At 44.5% G+C, this 18818-nt stretch overlaps 1 protein-coding gene and 1 non-coding gene across 7 annotated transcripts; both read right to left on the bottom strand.

Moving 5' to 3' along the window:
• Window positions 1-1058: 1058 nt before the first annotated feature.
• Window positions 1059-9329, bottom strand: LOC122688988 (melanoma-associated antigen D2). Of its 6 annotated transcripts, none has more exons than XM_043895021.1 (13): window positions 9116-9329; window positions 7549-7622; window positions 6713-7186; window positions 5816-6124; window positions 5632-5695; window positions 5292-5371; window positions 4659-4753; window positions 3894-3973; window positions 3758-3800; window positions 3362-3424; window positions 2146-2260; window positions 1377-1783; window positions 1059-1193 (listed from the first exon to the last, which is right to left on the bottom strand). In XM_043895021.1, exons 2-12 carry the CDS (start codon window positions 7591-7593, stop codon window positions 1385-1387), a joined length of 1767 nt encoding a protein of 588 aa, XP_043750956.1. In that variant the 5' UTR covers window positions 7594-7622; window positions 9116-9329; the 3' UTR covers window positions 1059-1193; window positions 1377-1384. The 6 variants fall into 6 exon arrangements, with proteins under 6 accessions (XP_043750956.1, XP_043750958.1, XP_043750953.1 ...); XM_043895023.1 differs by lacking the exon at window positions 9116-9329 and adding an exon at window positions 9049-9067; XM_043895018.1 differs by lacking the exon at window positions 9116-9329 and adding an exon at window positions 8487-8575.
• LOC122691121 lies at window positions 2422-2549 on the bottom strand. The gene has a single exon (XR_006340357.1). It is a non-coding gene; the product is annotated as a small nucleolar RNA SNORA11 (small nucleolar RNA).
• Window positions 9330-18818: the final 9489 nt, after the last annotated feature.

Here is an 18818-nt window from a genome sequence, read left to right as displayed (position 1 = left end):
CCTTTTAACCAGCTATTCCATGGATCTTCCCACTGCCCAGAGCTCTTTCTGCTGTCTTCTTTATCATTCTACTGTTTGACCATCAAACTAGTACCTCAGTTCATCCTTCTGGTTCTCTCAACATTCCCTCCCAGACAGCTATAACACCACACATAGCAGGCACTTAGTATATTTACTTACCTTTCTGTCTTGTTCATAGACTTCAGAGACTCCTGTCCACAAACCCCTGCAATGTTTCCCAATCTGTCACTCAAACTCCATCTTCCTCAACAAGCCTGCCTGGGTTCCCTGGTCCATCTCTTTCTCCATTCTTTGAACCTACACTGTGGACATGGTAACAAAGATGCAGACTCATACACTCACTGCCCTTGGTTTTGTCCTTATTCCACCACCGAATAACAGAACCAAATCCTTGGAATAAACTAACACTCATCTTCATTCCTACAAGATTACTGAGCACTTTGCCATGGGGAAGGGGGTCTACCATAAATCATGGGCTCCCTGCTCTACTGGGGCCTCCCCACTGTCTGGAATCCTTCTACAGTCCCCTCTCCAAGTCCTTTCTGTACAGTCCCTTCCCACAGGCCCTCCCCTCCCACCTCCTCAGGGACTAGGCTGCATGAGTCAGCCTTCAACTTCTCCCAGTCTTTTGGCTCCTGCCTGCTCAAATCTCTCTCTTTTCCCAAGAAAATCATTATTCATGTATCTCTCTTTAGCTACCTACCTCTCTCTCCATCTTGTCTAACCCAAGTTTCTCAAAAGGAGAGTCAATACTTGATGTCCAATCTCCTCTATTTTTCTGGACCAGATCTGCCCACATCAGAGCTTCTTCTAAGTATGCCCTCTGTGCCTACAATCCCACTCTCACACCACTGCAACTCTGCCTGCTCTATAGGATAGAGATGGGGCCCAACCTATCCCAGGAAACATGCTAATCTTGCTCCACTGAATCAGCAATGTCACCTCCAGCTAAGCACAGATTGAGGTGGAAACTTTCCCAGTTAATTTTAAAATATGATACAAAAACATGACAGCCCACCAAAAAAAAGGCAATAAACTCAGAAATGGCAAATAGATTTAATGTAGAGTGTCAACTTCAATTGATTGATAGTGGCTGCCTAGAGAGCTGTGTTGAATAGGTTTCTGAGGATGCACCCTGGCTCGAAGAGAAAGACTGCTGGGATTAGGAATATCTGAAAATACAAGTAAAAGAAAATAAAAAAGTCAATTATATCCACCAACAGGAAGGAATAAAATGCCAAAAGTAGTGTTTTTCACACTCTCCATGTGATCCTCCAACCCTGGCCTTCCTATAACCACCCAGCTCTTTATCCCACCCCCATGAGCCCTGGCTTCCCCCAAATATAAGTAGATACCTGAAATCTCACTTGTAGGAGAAACCACAGGCACCAGAACCACCACTGGTGCTGGCACCAGCTCCACCAAGGCCTGAGAAGAGCCCAAACGTGAGAGTGGCTGTCAGGCTGGTGCTGGCACCAAAGTTGCCACCAGCACTGGCACCAGAGCTGGCACCACCACTCTCCTGGGCTTTGGCTTTAGCTTCAGCTCCCGTCTGGATACGGGCTTTGGCCCAGGGTCCAATATCAGCTTCATCCCAGTTGCAGGGCCCAGCAGCATTCTCAGAGCCGAGCCCAATGCCCATCTGAGCTCTAATCTCAGCCCTTGCCTTGGCTTCAGCTGCAGCCTCAGCTGCAGCCTTCATATCTGCTTCCATTGCCTCTCGGTACTGAGCTGCCCATTCCTTAGGGTCCTTCTTTTGTACCTACAACAGGAAGAACAACCATCTGAAGGATCCAAATCTGAGCACCAAGTGCCTACTCTATGCAAATTATAATACCATAAATACTACTAGTAGTTACGCACCTAATATTCCAGCTCTGCTTTGACACTTATATGTGACCTTGGACATGACACCTAACAACCTCTGAGCCTGAGTTTTCTCACTTGCAGTAAAGCAATGACATGTCAGTTGTAAGTATTAAATGATTCAAATAAAGTGTCTGCACATTAATACAGGCTTCAGAATGTTCATGCATGAGCCACAGGCTGCTCTGCACACAGCCTACCCCAAACAGTGGCACCCCATGCTCTTGGTATGCCAAGCTTGGGCAGTTCTCCAATTACCTTGCAGGCAAACTTGAGGACTTTCATTTTGCTGGTTTCATAATAAGAGCGCAGGCCCCAGAAGAACTCATATTCAGGGGGATTGCTATTAGGGACTCTGACATAGTCCAGGTACCTTGAAAAGAGAGGTTCAAAGCCTTTATGTCTATAAGACCACTAACAGCCCATTCATGCATTTAGGTGGCAAACTCCCCCACCGACTACTGCAGCTCTTCTTCCAATCTTCAGCCCTATCTCACTGACCCTACCCAGCAGCCATATGGAGGTACAAGGGGCCTGTATAGAGTATTTGTTCATAGGAAGGCCACAAGTTTTGTGCCCCTGTCACAACAACCCAGATTCCTGTTGGGTGTATTGCAAATAGAGAAGCCAATTCTTTAGGCCCCCTGCTCTGAGCACACCCCACCAACGGGCTCATCCATGGCCTGGCTAAACCCTGATACAGTCCATCCTAGGAAATGACTGTATGGGACAAAACAGTCAGCCAAGAGCAGCGGATTCAATGCATACTCTCAACCATTTGTGTGTGAGCATACAGGCATGTGTGCTGGTGCACCTGCATGAGTGCACACATGTTCTCCAAGTACCAAGAACAGGGTGGGCCCTGGCCATAAAAGTCAGGAGGACTGGGCTTCAGATCCAAATGGGATCCTTTACCAGCCAGGGCCATGTTCAGACTTCTACTCTCTGAGCCCCAGGCTCCTCAACTGATACAGGGGTTGGGATGATGGCAGCTATTCTGCAGGGTAGTTATGAAAATGAAATGAGATGTTCAAGTCAAGACTCCAGGACAGTACCTGGCTGCCTAAAGCTACCATTCTATGGCATTTCTTTATGGAAATTAATTTCTATGAAGCCCTAGCTAGCATAGTAAAAAGAACCAAGGTATTGAAGTCAGGATTTAAATACAACTCTTCTATCTGCTGCCTGTATAACCCTGAGCAAATTTTCACCTCTCTCAGTTTCAGTTTCCTCACACATACAATACTGGTGATGACAATCTTTCCCCTGAAGAACTGCTCCAAAGGCATATATGAGAGTACAAGTAGGTCAGTAAACGTGTACTCATGTTCTCTGCCACTACCTCAGGAATAAGCTACCACTTGCATATGCACTTATATAACATGCACAAGCACAGGCACATGCACCATAGTTTTATCACTCATTTCGAAGACAGGCAAAATGCACAGAACACAGCAACACCATACAGACTTACTTCTGCTTCACAAACTCATCAGTAATGAGCTTCTTCACATCTCCAAAAAGTGAATGATGTATCCTGACAGTACAGAATGATAAAATAAATATATACATATATAACGACATACATAGATAAATATAACTGGGGCTACAGCACTTCCCACATATGGACAGAGACATTTCCCACATGGAAAAGAAGCTTCCAGCATAAGATGGAAGCTCCATAGAAACCCAAGAGTCAGTGACATAGAGCAGAGTTCAGGACCATTTCCCCATCCACCTAGGTCAGAACCCTGGACCCAATCCAGCACCCCCCCACCCCACCAGACCACCAGGTTGATGCAATCCTGGGACCATCCTCTCTTGCCAAAGGACAACACGGACAGCAAGTGCCGACAGAGCCCAATCATACCCAGGGCGCAGCCCCAACTTGCGCAGCACCTCCCAGATGACAGCTGCAAGGGGAGGAAAAAGGAAACAGGGATAGAAAATGAACATGTGCAATTCTGACCATGACCGCCCATCCAGCTGCCAACCCAGCCACTCACCCTCACTGGACCGATTTCCATTCATGAAGATGATGCTTAGAAGTACCATGAGGAGACCGAGCTTTGGTGAGTCCTTGGTCCTAGGAGAATAATGGGACAGAGAGAAGGTTTACATCCAGCAGCCATCTGCAAAAAAAACCACATCAGCCAGCTCACTAGGCTAGCTTCTCCCAGATTCTTTAGATATGGGAGAATTCTGCCCAGTCTATGCTTCAAGCTCTATGTGATCCTGGGTAAGGCATTTAAAATATTGAACCTAGTCTCCTATTCATAAAACAGGAAAAACACATCCTCCTCTTCCTGTGTTGCTGAGAGAATAGAAGAATGGTATGATCTGGGCATCCAGTCAATTGTGAGTCCCTTCTTGCTCCCCCAGACCCATCAGTTCCAAGAAAATTCTAGGCATAGCCCCACTGATGCCCCTGCCCATCAAGCATCATGATCCACTCATACCAGGAAGCTCTCCTGTGAGAACTATTCTACCAAGGCCAATATGAAGAGACAAGGAATGACAAGTCTGCTTTCTTGGGAAGTTTCTGGAAAACCAGAAAATCTTACACTAAGAGTGCACTACCCGAAGCTTATACACCCTACAATCACAATCAGATATCACTCCTGTGTGCAGGGCTCCAACTACGTGTGAGTGATTGAAAAGGGCTCTGTCCTTCTTATTTCTTAAGGGGGTATAGGGAGAAGACAGGGATGAACTAGTACCATGAACGAAAGCAGATGCCTCCCTCCCATCCCAGCTCTATCCCAGCTTACGTTCCCAGTATGCCTGCATCAGTGGGCTCTAAGGTGCTGAGAAGAATGTACAAGTGGTCATTCTTATCAATCTCCTTTAATTGGATCCCAAAAACCTGTGGATGGGGAGAACAGTTTGTGAGACCACAGAATTCAGCTTCCTTGGCATCCCATAGCTCCCCATGTACTCAGGAGTCTGTCTCTCTCTGTGTGTATGTTTGTATTTGTGTGTGTGTGTATGCATGTGAAATCAGTGAGATAATGCACATAAAGCACTTAGCTGAGTGGCCAGCACACAGCAAACAGGCAACAAATGCATTATTGTTATTGTCATCTTTGTGATTAGTGGAATCCAGGGAGCCAGAGAGTGGGGAAAGAAATCGAGAAGTGAGTATCTGAAGTACATTACAGGACTGTCCAGCAGTGGACAGAAGCCCAGACTAAGCTGGGTAGCTTGGGTCCTAGCTGTGATTTTACCATGGACTTGCTGTGTGACCTCAAGCTAGTCTATGCCCCTTGCTAGGCCACTGTCTTCCCATCTGCACAGTGACGGGGCTGGATTAGTCTCTGTGGTGCCCCCCAGAAGAGACATGTACTCCTTTGTTTGATTCAAGGTTTCCCCATTGCACCCATCCCCCAGGTCTGCCCCTTCACCTTCTCCAAGGAATAGCCTGCTCGTTCAATGATTTCAGGGTACACATCAGTGTATTCTTTGATGATGTCCTTCAGCATGTCTGCAAGGGGAGAGTGTTGCGAGCACCTGGGCTGAAGTGAAGCCAAGTGGCCCCCATACCCAAACTATAGACCCTTTACCAACCCTGCTGTGGGTGGCACAAACAGGTTCTGAGCTAGTGAACAAAGATGCTACTACTGCCAAATTAGAACTTTGAGAGGGCATAAATGGAAGCAGGGGAGCAAGAAATGCCCTCAGCATGTGAGGGAGAGGGCAATGGAGGGCAGAGCTAGAGGAAGGAAGGGGTTAGTAGGACTCTACCTGAGCGTTTGATGGGAATCTTTGTCTGGTCTTTAACCAACAGGTACTTCACCAAATCGTTTGCCTGGGAGAAGTGGAAAAGATGGAAAGATCAAAATATGTTTGCAAAAAACTTGACACAATGGCAGAGAAGAAGGCAGGCAAAGCAGAGAATAATGCAGAGTGGAGAGGACAGGGTTCTTACCCTCCCTTGCAAAAGGGCCACATCCCGGGGTGGTGGTGCTTCAGGCTCTTGGGATGACTGGAGCTTGGCAGCTCTGCGGCGAGCCTTGCCCCTACGGGCCTTGGGTGATCTCAGAGAAAGCAAAGCTCTCCGGGCCCAAGCAGCCAACCGAGTCCTTGATGCCCTGCGGGCCCAAAATGCTATGGGGCCCCTTGAAGCCCTGCGGGCCATTGAAGCCATTAGGGCCTTTGAGATCCTTCGGCCACCTGTGGTTCCAGAAGCCTGACTCTGATCATTGCTGCCATCCTCTTCCCCATTCAGATGCTTCACCTGCATCAACAGAGAGCAAACACAATATTGCCAGATGAAGCAGATGGTCCTTTTTCCTTCATCTTCTCTTTTCCAGAAGTCCCCTCTAATCCCACCCTTGTAGTAACAGCCTGACTCACTAGATATTGGCCATGTTGAGTCTTGTATTCATCTTTCACTGGTTTCCAAGTGGGAGTTTCATCTTCCCACCAGGCCAGGAGCAACCCAAGTGTAAAGCCTGAGGCTTCTCCTCTTCCTCTGTCCACCACTGATTCTGTTTATATCACCCTGGACAAGTCACTCCACCTCTCTGGGACTCAACTTCCTTCTCTACAAAACTAGATCACTTTCAGGATTTAATGAGATAACCTGTGTCACTATGCCCTTGACATATGGTAAGCTACTACATAAACATAAACTGCATTTTGTTTAGATTTTGGCTATTCGTATTCCTATCTCATGTCCAGTCTATGAGCTTTCTGAAGACAGGAATTATAACAGATTCCTCTTTGTGTCCCCCTACAGCTATTATGAGGAGAGGAAACCAACCTTCTAAAGGTTTACAGAACCATGAACCAACTGAGAGAAGTAGAAAAGCAAAGATCTTACCTTTCGGGCTTTCTTGGCCTTGATCTTGGGCCGGGTATCCTGATTCTCCTGAGCCTGACCAGCTGCACCCTCAGGCTCAGGTTCATCTGCCAGAGCCTGAGAGGCAGTAGACTCAGTCTCCAGGGTCTTTGTATTGACCTTTGTATCAGCCACATAGCTGACCTTTTTGGTCTCAGTAGCAGGCACTGTCACAGCCTGAGGGTCAGTATGCTGCATTTTGGTGTCAGCTGCAGGACTCTTCTTTTTGGCTGCTAGAAACTGGGTATCGGTCAGCTTAGTGGTAGGTGAAGCCTGAGTGGCAGATACCTCCTGAGCCTCAGTGGCCTTTGAGACTCCTACAGCATTTGAGGTCTCTGTGGCCTTTGAGACCTCTGGTGTCTTTGAGGCCTTCGGTGTCTCTGAGGCCTCCAAGTTCTGGGTCACTGTCAGTACGGTCTGCATCTTCAAGCCAGGGTCCTCTTCTGAAGCTTCAGCCTGCAAGATGAAGCAGGGAAGCTCACAGACTTTCTCCCCACCCCCAGTTAAGCAAATGGCTCCAAAATTCCAGGGCTTCACTTCTCTGACCTATACTAACTCCTATTTGCAGTGTGCTCTGACCACCTCTGCCCAGCAAGGCCTCTCCTGAGCAGAAGAGGGGCGGGCCCAATCTCCCTCTAGACTTGCTTCCTCCCTCCTTCCTTCTCTCCTCCCTCCCTCTACTTGGGGGAGGGGGGCAGCACCCAAGCAAGGAGGTAGGTGGAGAATGATTAGGATGAGGGGAGGTGCCAAGGGATTGGGGGCAGCAACAAGAGTTGGAGAGCAAAAGCAGCTAGGGAGAGGGCAGAAGAAGGGCTTACCTGGAAGCGGGTTGGACCCGTACCACTCTCGCTTGTGTCAGACATGTCTCAAGTCGGCCTGGCAAGAGCTGAGCCTGAAGGGGAGAAAGCCTGGGTCAAGAGGCAAACCCACTGAACGTCTTCTCTCCCGCTCTGCCTGGAGGCTGATCCCCACCCAATCCCAAACCCTCCCAAAGCCCACCCCCCCCACCCAAAGACTTCGTTCTCAAATTCAGTATTCCAGAACGTCTAGGTCTCAATTCTCTGCAGCCGCACCCTCCCCTTCTCCAGGAAGATGTGCCAGCGCGGCAGCCCTGAGGACCCCGCCCCCTTTCCCAGCGCACCCCCCCTAGCCGCAAGTCGACAATGCGCATGCGCATCCGTTGCAGGGCCCATCTCAGCCCCACCCGCTTTCCCAGCAGAAGCCCTTTCTTTGATGTCCACCCTGCACATGCGCACTCAGCAGCTGGTGTCTCTCCAAGCTGGCCCTTCTCTACACGCCCCTTTCTAGCGATCTATAGTGCGCATGCGTAATAGTCGAGGACTCAGTCCAACACCTTTTTCCAACACGCCCCTCTCCAAGTTCATAGTATCATTCGGTCCCGCCCCCTCCCCAACAAACCTCACTCTCAAATTGTCGCAGTGTCCGGTAGTCCTGACCCCTCCCCTACTGAATAACTCCAAGTCCAGAACACTGCCTGGTCCCGCCCTTTTTCATAATACGCCCCCCCTCCAAACAGGGCCCAAGTGCATCTTGATTCTTCCCCGTCCCTAATACACCCCCTCCTCAAATCAGTACTGAGCTAGTGATTCCATCTTTAGGCCCAGCCAAACAAGGTCCAGTCCCCTCCCTTCCTGACTGGATAGATCCGGTACGATCCGGTCCTTTACAGCAGGATTTCTGCAGATCCCAGAGGGTGGGGCAGACCCCTCCCGGGCTCAGATCCAGGGCTGCTCACCTCGTCCTTCTACAATTCCTGAATGCGTCCACGCCCTCTGAGCCCCTCATAAACTCAGAGACTTCCCTCCCCGCTCCAGGCCGGAAGTGGCCCCGCCCCTTTCCGCCTCCCTAGGGGGGCCTCCGTCTGCCCTTCCCCCGCTCCCTACTCCTCATTCCTTATCCCCCACTTCGTACCAGTCCGTATTCCTTCTGCCTTGATCCCCGCTCCCTAGTTCTCCATTGACTTTCCTATTTACCCGACAGGACTCCTTATTTCCATTCCTCACATCATCCTCCTTCATGTTACTATTGCACTCCCTCCCCTAGTATTCCTTAACCATTCTCTACACTCCCCTATTTTCTTCTCTGAATTTCCAGTTCCCCTCAGTATTCCCCTTCCCCCTCATATTCCCCATTCACCATTCAACACGCCCAGTTCCCAGTTTTTCTCCCCTCCCTTCCTCAACTGCTCTGTGCTCTCCAGTCCGTAAACCTACTACTCTCTTGGTCGTCTTCGTTGCCTACATCTCGCTCCGAGTAACCTCTCCCCTAGCTGCAGTGGTGCAGTAAAAATTGCCCACCTGCCTGGCTCTATGTTCGAGAGGACTGGAACCACTGTCTGGAAACCTCAATCTCAACGTCCCTCACCTTGTCCTCCAGCGAGTCCGGAATTTGTCTGCCGACTCTCAGTCTCTCTGGAAGTCAGCGTCCTGGACTAGAGCTGCAGACAGCCCAGCCCAGCCCCTTTCCGCAGCCCCCTGCCACCCCCCTTCTCCTTCCTCGGGGGGTGGGGCAATGGGGCCCAGCTCAGGGCTGTCTGACGCCAAAGGCCGTGTTTATGCCACTGTACCAGGCTCGGTCTGAAGCCATTCCAAACCAAAACCACCGCCTCAAAGCGATTCATTCATTGAATATATTTATTTTTATATCTTTATTTTTGCTTATTGAAAAAGTAATGTGTTGTAGTTGTGAAATTTCAAATAATACAGAAATTTGTAACATACTTAGCTCATGCCCCAGAAATAGCCACTATTAATACTTTGATATACATTCTTCCAGATTTGTTTCTATTCATATACTGATTATTTGAGTTTTCTCCCCACAAATGGTACACTATATCTGTTATTCTGTGACCTGGGTTTTTTTTTTCCCAGTTGTATATTCTTTAGAATTAAGCTGTTTACAGCTTTCCATACTGTACATTTTTCTTAACTGCTCCATAATCTTTTCTGTATAAATGTCCCATGATGTATTTGACCATTCCAGGGGTACATAGATATTTCAATTGTTTCCATTTTTTATTTACTGTTACAAGCAGAGTTGACTCCATTTTGATACACAGACTTGTCAACTTACTCTAAAAAGATACACAGAATAACATTTCCACAAGCAATGTCTCTTGCACATTTGTGTGCTGCATATATTACAAATATCTTTCATGTTATTTATAATATTCTTTGTTGTACAAAAAGCTTCAATTATTATGTAGTGAAATGTATCAGGTTTTCCTTTATCATGACTGGATTCTGCTTCATGCTTACAGATGCTTTATAGACTTCTATTTTATAATAATCCGTTTTTTTTTTCAGTTTTATGGCTCTATTATTTACATTTAAAAGTTTGATCACTCAAACATTTGTATAAGGATTATTTTCCAAAAAAAATGTAGTCTCTTCCCTACACCATGTGCAAATTCATCCATCTTTTCCCCAACTGATTTGAAATGGTACTTTTATCACATAACAAATTCATATAAGTAATTGAGTCTATTCAGGAGAACAGAATAAGATGTATAAAAAATGGAAAGACAACATTATTATTAATTACAGAGTATGAATGCAGAGCTGGACAACCTGAGAGCATCAATTAAAACTATTAGGAACCATAATAAAATTCAACATAGTGGTCAGTTATAGGATTAATATTCAATACCTTTCCTACATCCAAAAATAATTAAAATGGTTATGCCTTCTGCTTTATGAAGTCACCCTTTCATCATTTAAGCAAATGAAATGTGAATCCCTATGTTCTGTGAACAATTCAACATATGTATACACATGCACACACACTTTATAGATATTCAAGGTGGGTTTCTAGTCTCCTGATTTTTTCTCTAAATTGTTGCTTGCTCCAAGTTTGTGACATCAGCTCACCACTTTCCTGTCTCCTAGGTTCTCTTCCCCAGCTACAGGGCTTTATTTCGCATTAGACACAGCCCTTCCTTTCTTCCAGTTCCAGTACTCTAAATTCCCATCCCTTTCAAATCACGGCAAGCCTTGAATGCCAAGGTAGGGACTTTGTTCTTGATCTTGAGAACACCAAGAGGTTATTGAAGGGTTCTAGGCTTGGATACAACATAGATTTGTTTTAAAGAAAGAATGCCATTCTAGTTGCCTAACCCATTAGGAGTATGAATTAGATGTCTTCCTGGAAAAATGGAGAGTAGTCATCCAGGTAAGCAGTGACTGTGGTTAGGCCTAGAATGGTAGCAGTGGAGGTGGTGAGAAATGGCTGAATTCAGAGATATTAAATTAAAAATGACAAGACCTTATGAATAATTGGATGTAGGAAAAGAAGTGAGGAGGAGGGAAGTGTCAAAGGGAACTCTTGGGAATCTAATTTGAGAGATCAAATGTGTAGAAGGTAACCCCTTTCACTAATACATGGAATATTAATGAAGGGGACCTGGGCATTGATTTTGAGGTTCTTGCACAACAGCCAAGTGGAAATGACCCACAGGCAGTTGAATATACATATCTGAAGCTCAGAGACGAGGTCTGGACTGAGGTTACAGATCTATAATATGAACAGTTCTTTATTTTTTTAAATTTTTTCCCAGTTATTTTTATTAGTTGGAGGCTAATTACTTTACAATATTGTAGTGGTTTTTGCCAAACATTGACATGAATCAGCCATGGATTTACATGTGTTCCCCATCCTGAACCCCCCTCCCACCTCCCTCCCCATCCCATCCCTCTGGGTCATCCCAGTGCACCATCCCCGAGCTATAATATGAACAGTTCTCTAATCCATGGGAAAGAGCAAGAGCACCTGGGAAGAATGAAAACCTTAAGAAGAGAAGGAGGCCAGGGAAGAGCCCTGGAGGCCAGCAGTGACCTCAGCATATGCAAAGGAAGAGGAGCCCAGGAGAGAGACAGATAAGTAATGACCAAGGAGATTGAAAAGCAGGAGAAAGTAATGTCACAAAAGCAAGGGAAGAGAATATTTCAAAGGGAGGGAGGGGTCAGTAGCGTTGAATGCTACCCAGAGGTCAAGAAAAGGCCTGAAAAAATGGTTAGGGATTGTAGCAGTCAGGTAGTGGTCTGGTTTCTGGTGACCTTGGAAGGGATAGTTTCAGTACAGACACTTGTGACATAGATTGCTAATTATTTACCTCAATATACATTCTCCTCTCCTTCCCTAGTGATAGAACATCTGATTTTTACCTGGACACAGCATGTCTTCTGGAATAAAGGCTGTGAGGACAAAGGTCATCACCCTAAGGATAGTGGAGGAGTAAACTAAAAAGAATCGGGACCTCTAACAATTTCATAGGGCCACCTCGCCAGCTTTGGACTGCTTAACTCTAGATTTCTTTTAGGTGAGATCAATATGTGTATGTCCTATTGAAGCCACTGTTTGGGAATCTATGCCATATGACAGGTTTCTTTTTTTAATTTTTAATGTTATATTTTTAATACAATTTTGAAAGGCTACTTTCCTTTTACACTTATTACAAAGTGTTAGCTATATTCCCTGTATTATACAATATACCCTTGTAGCTTATTTTTTCCCTAATAGCTTGCATGTCTTAATCCCCTTCCCTCTCCCCACTGGTAACCACTAGTTTGTTCTCTGTATCTGTGAGTCATACAGCAGTTCTATGATTGCAGTGAGTTGAAATGTGAATTGCAGGTGAAGTATTCCTGACAGTGTGTATAAACTACTCTTTAAAGAAATGTCTGACTTTGATTCTGAACCTCTCCCAAAATATAGCCCTGACTAGTTTTCCAGCCTTTTTCTTGCTATTTTTCTGAGTGCTTCCTATATTCCAAACACTTCACTATCACCAGACATATCCTGCCTTCTCTTACTTACAAGCCTTTGCTCATACAATTTCTTCCCCATTGAATGCCCTCTGTTACATCTACCTTCTGTTATACCTCCATCATTTTAAATTTCACAGCATTTTAAGTACTGGTTGCGGCCTTTAGGATTCTGGAGTAACTTTAAAAGAATATAAAGTTGGACTCTTAGCAGTTATTGGACTCAAGGAACTCAGCTGAAGTCTCAGTCCATGTCCATCGGAGAGGCATTCCCCAAAATTTTCAAAGTCAAACTTCCCCAGTTCCCTGTTAATATCACCACCCTCTTAGAATAATACCATAACTACATACCATAACCACCCTTATCTTATGATCTGGGGATCAAAGGACAGGATGAAACTTTATCAGGAGAGAACAAAACAAATTCACTTGCAACCTTCACCATTTGACTAGAGAGATTTCCCACCACCTTCTCTCCTTGTGAACACTTGGAATCTTTTGATCTTCAGCATCTGCTCAGAAACTCTGAACAAACCTAGGTCACTGGGTCCCAGATGGGTTTCCAGCATTCACAGATCAGCAGGCAAATACCTGCAATCACATAGATCCTACATGTTAACTTGGAACAAAGATGAAAAGCTGAGTTATCACCAGGTAGCTTTGTTCAGGAGATAAGGAAAGGTAAGCTAAAGACTGCTTAATACAGAATGTCAGGGAAGGAAACTGCCTAATACTGGAGCAGTCAAGATTTCAGATCCCTAAAGTATACATGGAAAGCCCGGAATATCCTCACCACCAGTCCTCTCCTAACACATTTCCCTTCCCCCAAACTATATAAAATCAGTACCTCTGAATGTTGGAAAATTCTCAAAGCTGGGAGCAAGTGGCAAAGATTTCCTTCCAAGGCTATTTATCACTTCTTTAGTCATCTAAGTTGTACAGCACAACATAGCAATCAAGTTAATAGTGGACATAAGACTTTCCTGCTCTTCACATTTTCTAAGTTGTTCACATCACTGGGACAGGCTTCCTAGCCAACTCTTCTCCTGGACCCCAATCCATATCTCTGTTGGGCTCTTTCTGTTCCAAACACGCAGAGAGAGCAGCTCCTGTCCTTTCCATTTCCAGGTTCATGTGCCCTCTCCCTTGAGCTGCTAGTGAACTCTCATTGTTTTCTCCCTTTTATGTACAGGGCAATTTAATTCAATTTGTATCACTTTAAGCCCTGAGAGCTATTGTTTCCACAACCAAAATGAATACATTTTGTTAAACCAAAGGCAAATTTCCCTTAGACAAGGAAACCAGCTACCCACTTTTGGACTAACACTCCTCTTCTCTTTGCACACACCTGTGAGGCAGGTTCAGGCCTCACATGCAAACACTGAACACCAACTATATATTAGGCACCTCTACAGAGGTGGCTTTTTCTCTTCAGGGGCTTACATTTCTACTGTATGAGCATTAGCCTCACTTTACAAAGGACAAATTGAGGTTAAGGGAGGTAACTTGCCCATGACAGATCAACTAGTGAATGACAGAAAGAGAACTTGAACCCAGGTCATTGTGATTCCAAATACCAGAGACTTTACCACTATATGGGGTATTACGTCCCATAATATCCTTTCCAATCCTCTTCATAAACATATCAAGACATATTACAGTATGATTTTCCTCTCCGGAGGGCAAGTCTAATTGGATATCCACATACCCTTTCTGATATTGTCATAAAGTATCATAGGATATATAATTATTTTGTTGTAAAATCATTATACATTTTAGGATCTTATTTTTATTAGAATAATGCACATACAAGGCAAAAATCAAACAGTACAGAAGGAGAATATGCTAAAAATGAATAGTCCCCTGCCTTGACCCTCCTCATCTCCATCCCATCCCTTCAAAGCAAACTTTTAACAGTTTTTGCACTTAGTTCTGCTGGTGGTTGCCTTACAACTCTAGAAAACAACTATATACTTTATCTCTTGGTTTATAAAGTTCAGACAATATCCTGTTGACTCCCAAGTATGACAATGAGGGTTTTGCTTATGTACACTGCCTCACTTTTCCCTTGACTCCCCTGCAGTGTTTAACATTTATATTCCTCTTTTGTTCCTAGTTGACTTTGTAACTTGAAAATACTATATACTTAAACTTCATTCCATTTATTTTTTACAGATAATTTTGACCACCTACTTTTTAAGACAAGGATATTAGAATCACCACCCTCCCTCTACCATTCAATGACCCACATTGTCAGTCTCATCTTTCCTTTACATTGTCTAGGTTATTAACATTTACATTCTGTTCTGCAGCCACATCCAGGTCTTCCCTGCTTTGTCCCCAGATTGACTATAAAACTTGAAAAACAATAAACAGCATCTACACTATCATGACTATTTTTCAAAACCAAGCTAAGTGGTGAGCCAGGAATACAGTTCCTTCTCTACAAGTCCAATGTCACAATATTTGGGCATCTTAAAAGAGAATGTTTCTACTATCAAGGCCAGAAGGAGTCCCTCTTATATCCCATCAGCTGCTTATAATCATGTTGCATTTCATTTAGCTTTGTAGTTAGCCCATGATTTTCTTGAACAGTTACACACACACACAAACACATACACATGAATTTTCTAATAGCCTTTCTTTTTTCTTTAAATTGTTTGCCTTTATTGTATTCATTCTTTCAACAAATATTTATTAAGAATCTACTGTGTGCCAGGCACTGTTCTAGAATCTGAGGATACAGCAGTGAAATAGACAGACATCCTTGTCCCCATGGAGTAATATTCTAGTGAGGAAGAAAGAAAATGATCAAATAAATAAGTAAAATATATAACAAGTTTAAGTTTTACTAGTGCCATGGGGGAAAAAATCAGGGAAAAAAGGACAGGGAATGCCAGTGAGAGTGGGAGGTTATCGCAATTTTAAATAGGTTGGTCAGGGAAAGATTACTGAAAAGTTAGCCCATGAACAAAAACTTGCATGAAGTGAGAGAGCTAGCCAAGTGGATACCTGGGGAAAGAACATTCCAAATAGAAAGAACAGTCAATGCAAAGGCCCTAGAGCAGGACTGTGCCTAGCATTGTCTCCTGCTTGTCTTTTTTTTTTTTCCATTTATTTTTATTAGTTGGAGGTTAATTACTTTACAATATTGTAGTGGTTTTTGCCATACATTGACATGAATCAGCCATGGATTTACATGTGTTCCCCATCCTGAACCCCCCTCCCACCTCCCTCCCCATCCCATCCCTCTGGGTCATCCCAGTGCACCAGCCCTGAGCACTTGTCTCATGCATCCAACCTGGACTGGCGATCTGTTTCACACTTGATAATGTACATGTTTCAATGCTATTCTCTCAGATCATCCCATCCTCGCCTTCTCCCACAGAGTCCAAAAGTCTGTTCTGTACATCTGTGTCTCTTTTTCTGTCTTGCATATAGGGTTATCGTTACCATCTTTCTAAATTTCATATATATGCATTAGTATACTGTATTGGTCTTTATCCTTCTGGCTTACTTCACTCTGTATAATAGGCTCCAGTTTCATCCATCTCATTAGAGCTGATTCAAATGTATTCTTTTTAATGGCTGAGTAATATTCCACAGTGTATAGGTACCACAGCTTTCTTATCCATTCGTCTGCTGATGGGCATCTAGGTTGCTTCCATGTCCTGGCTATTATAAACAGTGCTGCGATGAACATCGGGGTGCACGTGTCTCTTTCAGATCTGGTTTCCTCAGTGTGTATGCCCAGGAGTGGTATTGCTGGGTCATATGGCAGTTCTATTTCCAGTTTTTTAAGAAATCTCCACACTGTTCTCCATAGTGGCTGTACTAGTTTGCATTCCCACCAACAGTGTAAGAGGGTTCCCTTTTCTCCACACCCTCTCCAGCATTTATTGCTTGTAGACTTTTGGATAGCAGCCATTCTGACTGGCGAGTAATGGTACCTCATTGTGGTTTTGATTTGCATTTCTCTGATGATGAGTGATGTTGAGCATCTTTTCATGTGTTTGTTAGCCATCTGTATGTCTTTTTTGGAGAAATGTCTGTTTAGTTCTTTGGCCCATTTTTTGATTGGGTCATGCTTGTCATTTTTTGAAGAATATAAAAGTCAGTGTTGCTAGACAGGTGGAGGAAGGCAAAGAGGGAAGTAACAGAAAATGAGGCCAGATAGGTAATGAGGGTCTACTCTTATAGCACACCGCCCCCCGGCCCCCGCCCCCATGAAAGGCACAGTGGGATCCACAGGAGGGTTTTGAGCCGAGGTGGGAGAATATCTGACTTGAGATTTTAAAGGTTCCCTCTGGCTGTTGTGCAGATATACTGGTAAAGTGGGTGGGGCGAGGTGGGGGTGATGACAAAATAGGAAACTTGAAGACCTGTGAGGAGGCTGTAGCAGTAACTGCTTGGGTTGGATCCACTGTTTCCTGGGCTCATTTTTCTGGGGACCTATTCTGGAGATCCTTCTTCAGCTTTGGAAAATTAACTTCTAATATGTTTTTGACAAATTGTCCTTCATTTTTTCTGTTTCCTCTGGCTAAAATTCCTGTTATTCAGATGCTGAACCTGCTGGATTCATCTTCATCTCTTAAATTTTCTCTTGTACATTGTGTTTCTTTGTGTCTTTTTGCCCTAAATCCTGGGAAATTTCCTTAATTTTATTTCCCACTCCTTCTGTTGCTTTCCTTTTAATTTCAGCAACTTATTTCCACTCCTGAGTCTTTCTTTTGTCTGATTGTTCCTGTTCTGTGGCATTTCATTCTTATTTTATTCCTGTTTTACCCTCTTGAATTTTGCTGAAGATCATTTCTTTTATGAAATTCTCTTTTCTTTCCAAAATTTCCAAATTTCTCTGGGGTCAGTTGTTCTATTTGCTTACTTCAGTCTTTTGCTTTCATGCTGCAGGTTCCCTTAATTTGCCTGAGGACCCCTGGTTATCCATCCCAATTAAGGGAAAAGGACTGGTAGCTAGTTGTTATATAAGCAAGACTGTATTCTAGCTAGGGCTCTCTCCCATGAGGGAATTCTGACAGGAAACCTCTTGTGGACTTGGGAGAGGTGGCAATTATCAGGCCATGGATCACCCAAATACAAGAATGAGGAGGCTTTGTTCTGTGGTACCAAATACCATAGTAGAAGTCTGAATGTTCCCTATGCAGTTTATAAAATGTCATTAGAGATTTTGCCTGAAGGTAAGTGCTGGAGCTACATGTTCTCTATGTGGGTGGAAAGGGCAGAGATATAGGGGTTCTGACTGATGCTGATGTCATGTGTGCAAATCTTCGAGTAATTTTCTTTCTAGGCTCCACTTCTCACTCTTGTCCTCCACAGTTCCTACAGACACAGTCCAGAGCACCTCTGGGTTCCCACAGACAAACTGATGCCAATCAACTCAGCATCTCCACACCCCTCCCTAACCTAGGTCTCTGGAGGGAGTTTCCCATATTTTTGAGCTCAATCAGGTTTCATCCCTCTCTAGTCCTAGAAGCTAATGTTCACTGAACACTTACTGTGTGTCAAGCATTCTGAAAGTACAACCTTAGTTAATCTTCATAACAACTTTATGAAGTAGGTGCTATTATTCTTCTCATCGTATAGGTAAGGAAACTGAGGGTATGGAGCAATTAATTACATTTCTCAATATTACACTGTCAGTAAGTAGCAGAATCAAGACTCAAACCCAGATGGTCTGAGTCCAGCAGTTCTATTTTGAACCATTATCTTATTTTCTCAGCCCTGCTCTAGACTGTCTTGGCCTCTGACTATTCTGCACATTGTAAGTTTCATGTCTATGAGAGTCTTAATTATTATGGGACCATAAGTCCTTCCTGTCTCAAGGCTAAAATCTGTGTCAGAAAGGACCAGGATTGGGGCCTTGCCCCATCAACCCCTTTCTCATATCTGCTACCTTTTAAGATGATCTGTGCTAAGTGACCTTTCTGTGGCCTCAGTTACTGGGCTCCTGTGGATGTTTATAGGAAAGAAAAATCCCACCCTGAGTCAACCCAGCAAACAGACAACCCCAGAACTCTAGTATGTTTAGTTTCCATTCATTTTACAGCTAGATGACGGGGAAAAGGGAGACATGGAACTGGCCCCTCTCCAGGCAAGATGCCAACCCCAGCTCTTGGACAATCCTGGCTTATGTGTATTCAATGCCACATTCAGAGCCTTCCTCACCCTACAGGATAGTCCCTCCTTCTCAAGAGAAGGGATACCTGGAGATTTTAAAGAGCACAAGTTTGGAGATTGGGCTCAAACCTTCTGAACATGAACAACAACACCAGGCCAGAGATATCATC

Source organism: Cervus elaphus, chromosome X, assembly GCF_910594005.1.
Source record: "Cervus elaphus chromosome X, mCerEla1.1, whole genome shotgun sequence".
Classification (NCBI taxonomy): Eukaryota; Metazoa; Chordata; class Mammalia; order Artiodactyla; family Cervidae; genus Cervus; species Cervus elaphus.
Note: the sequence above shows the minus strand (reverse complement) of the source record. Positions and strands in the feature narration are given on the sequence as shown.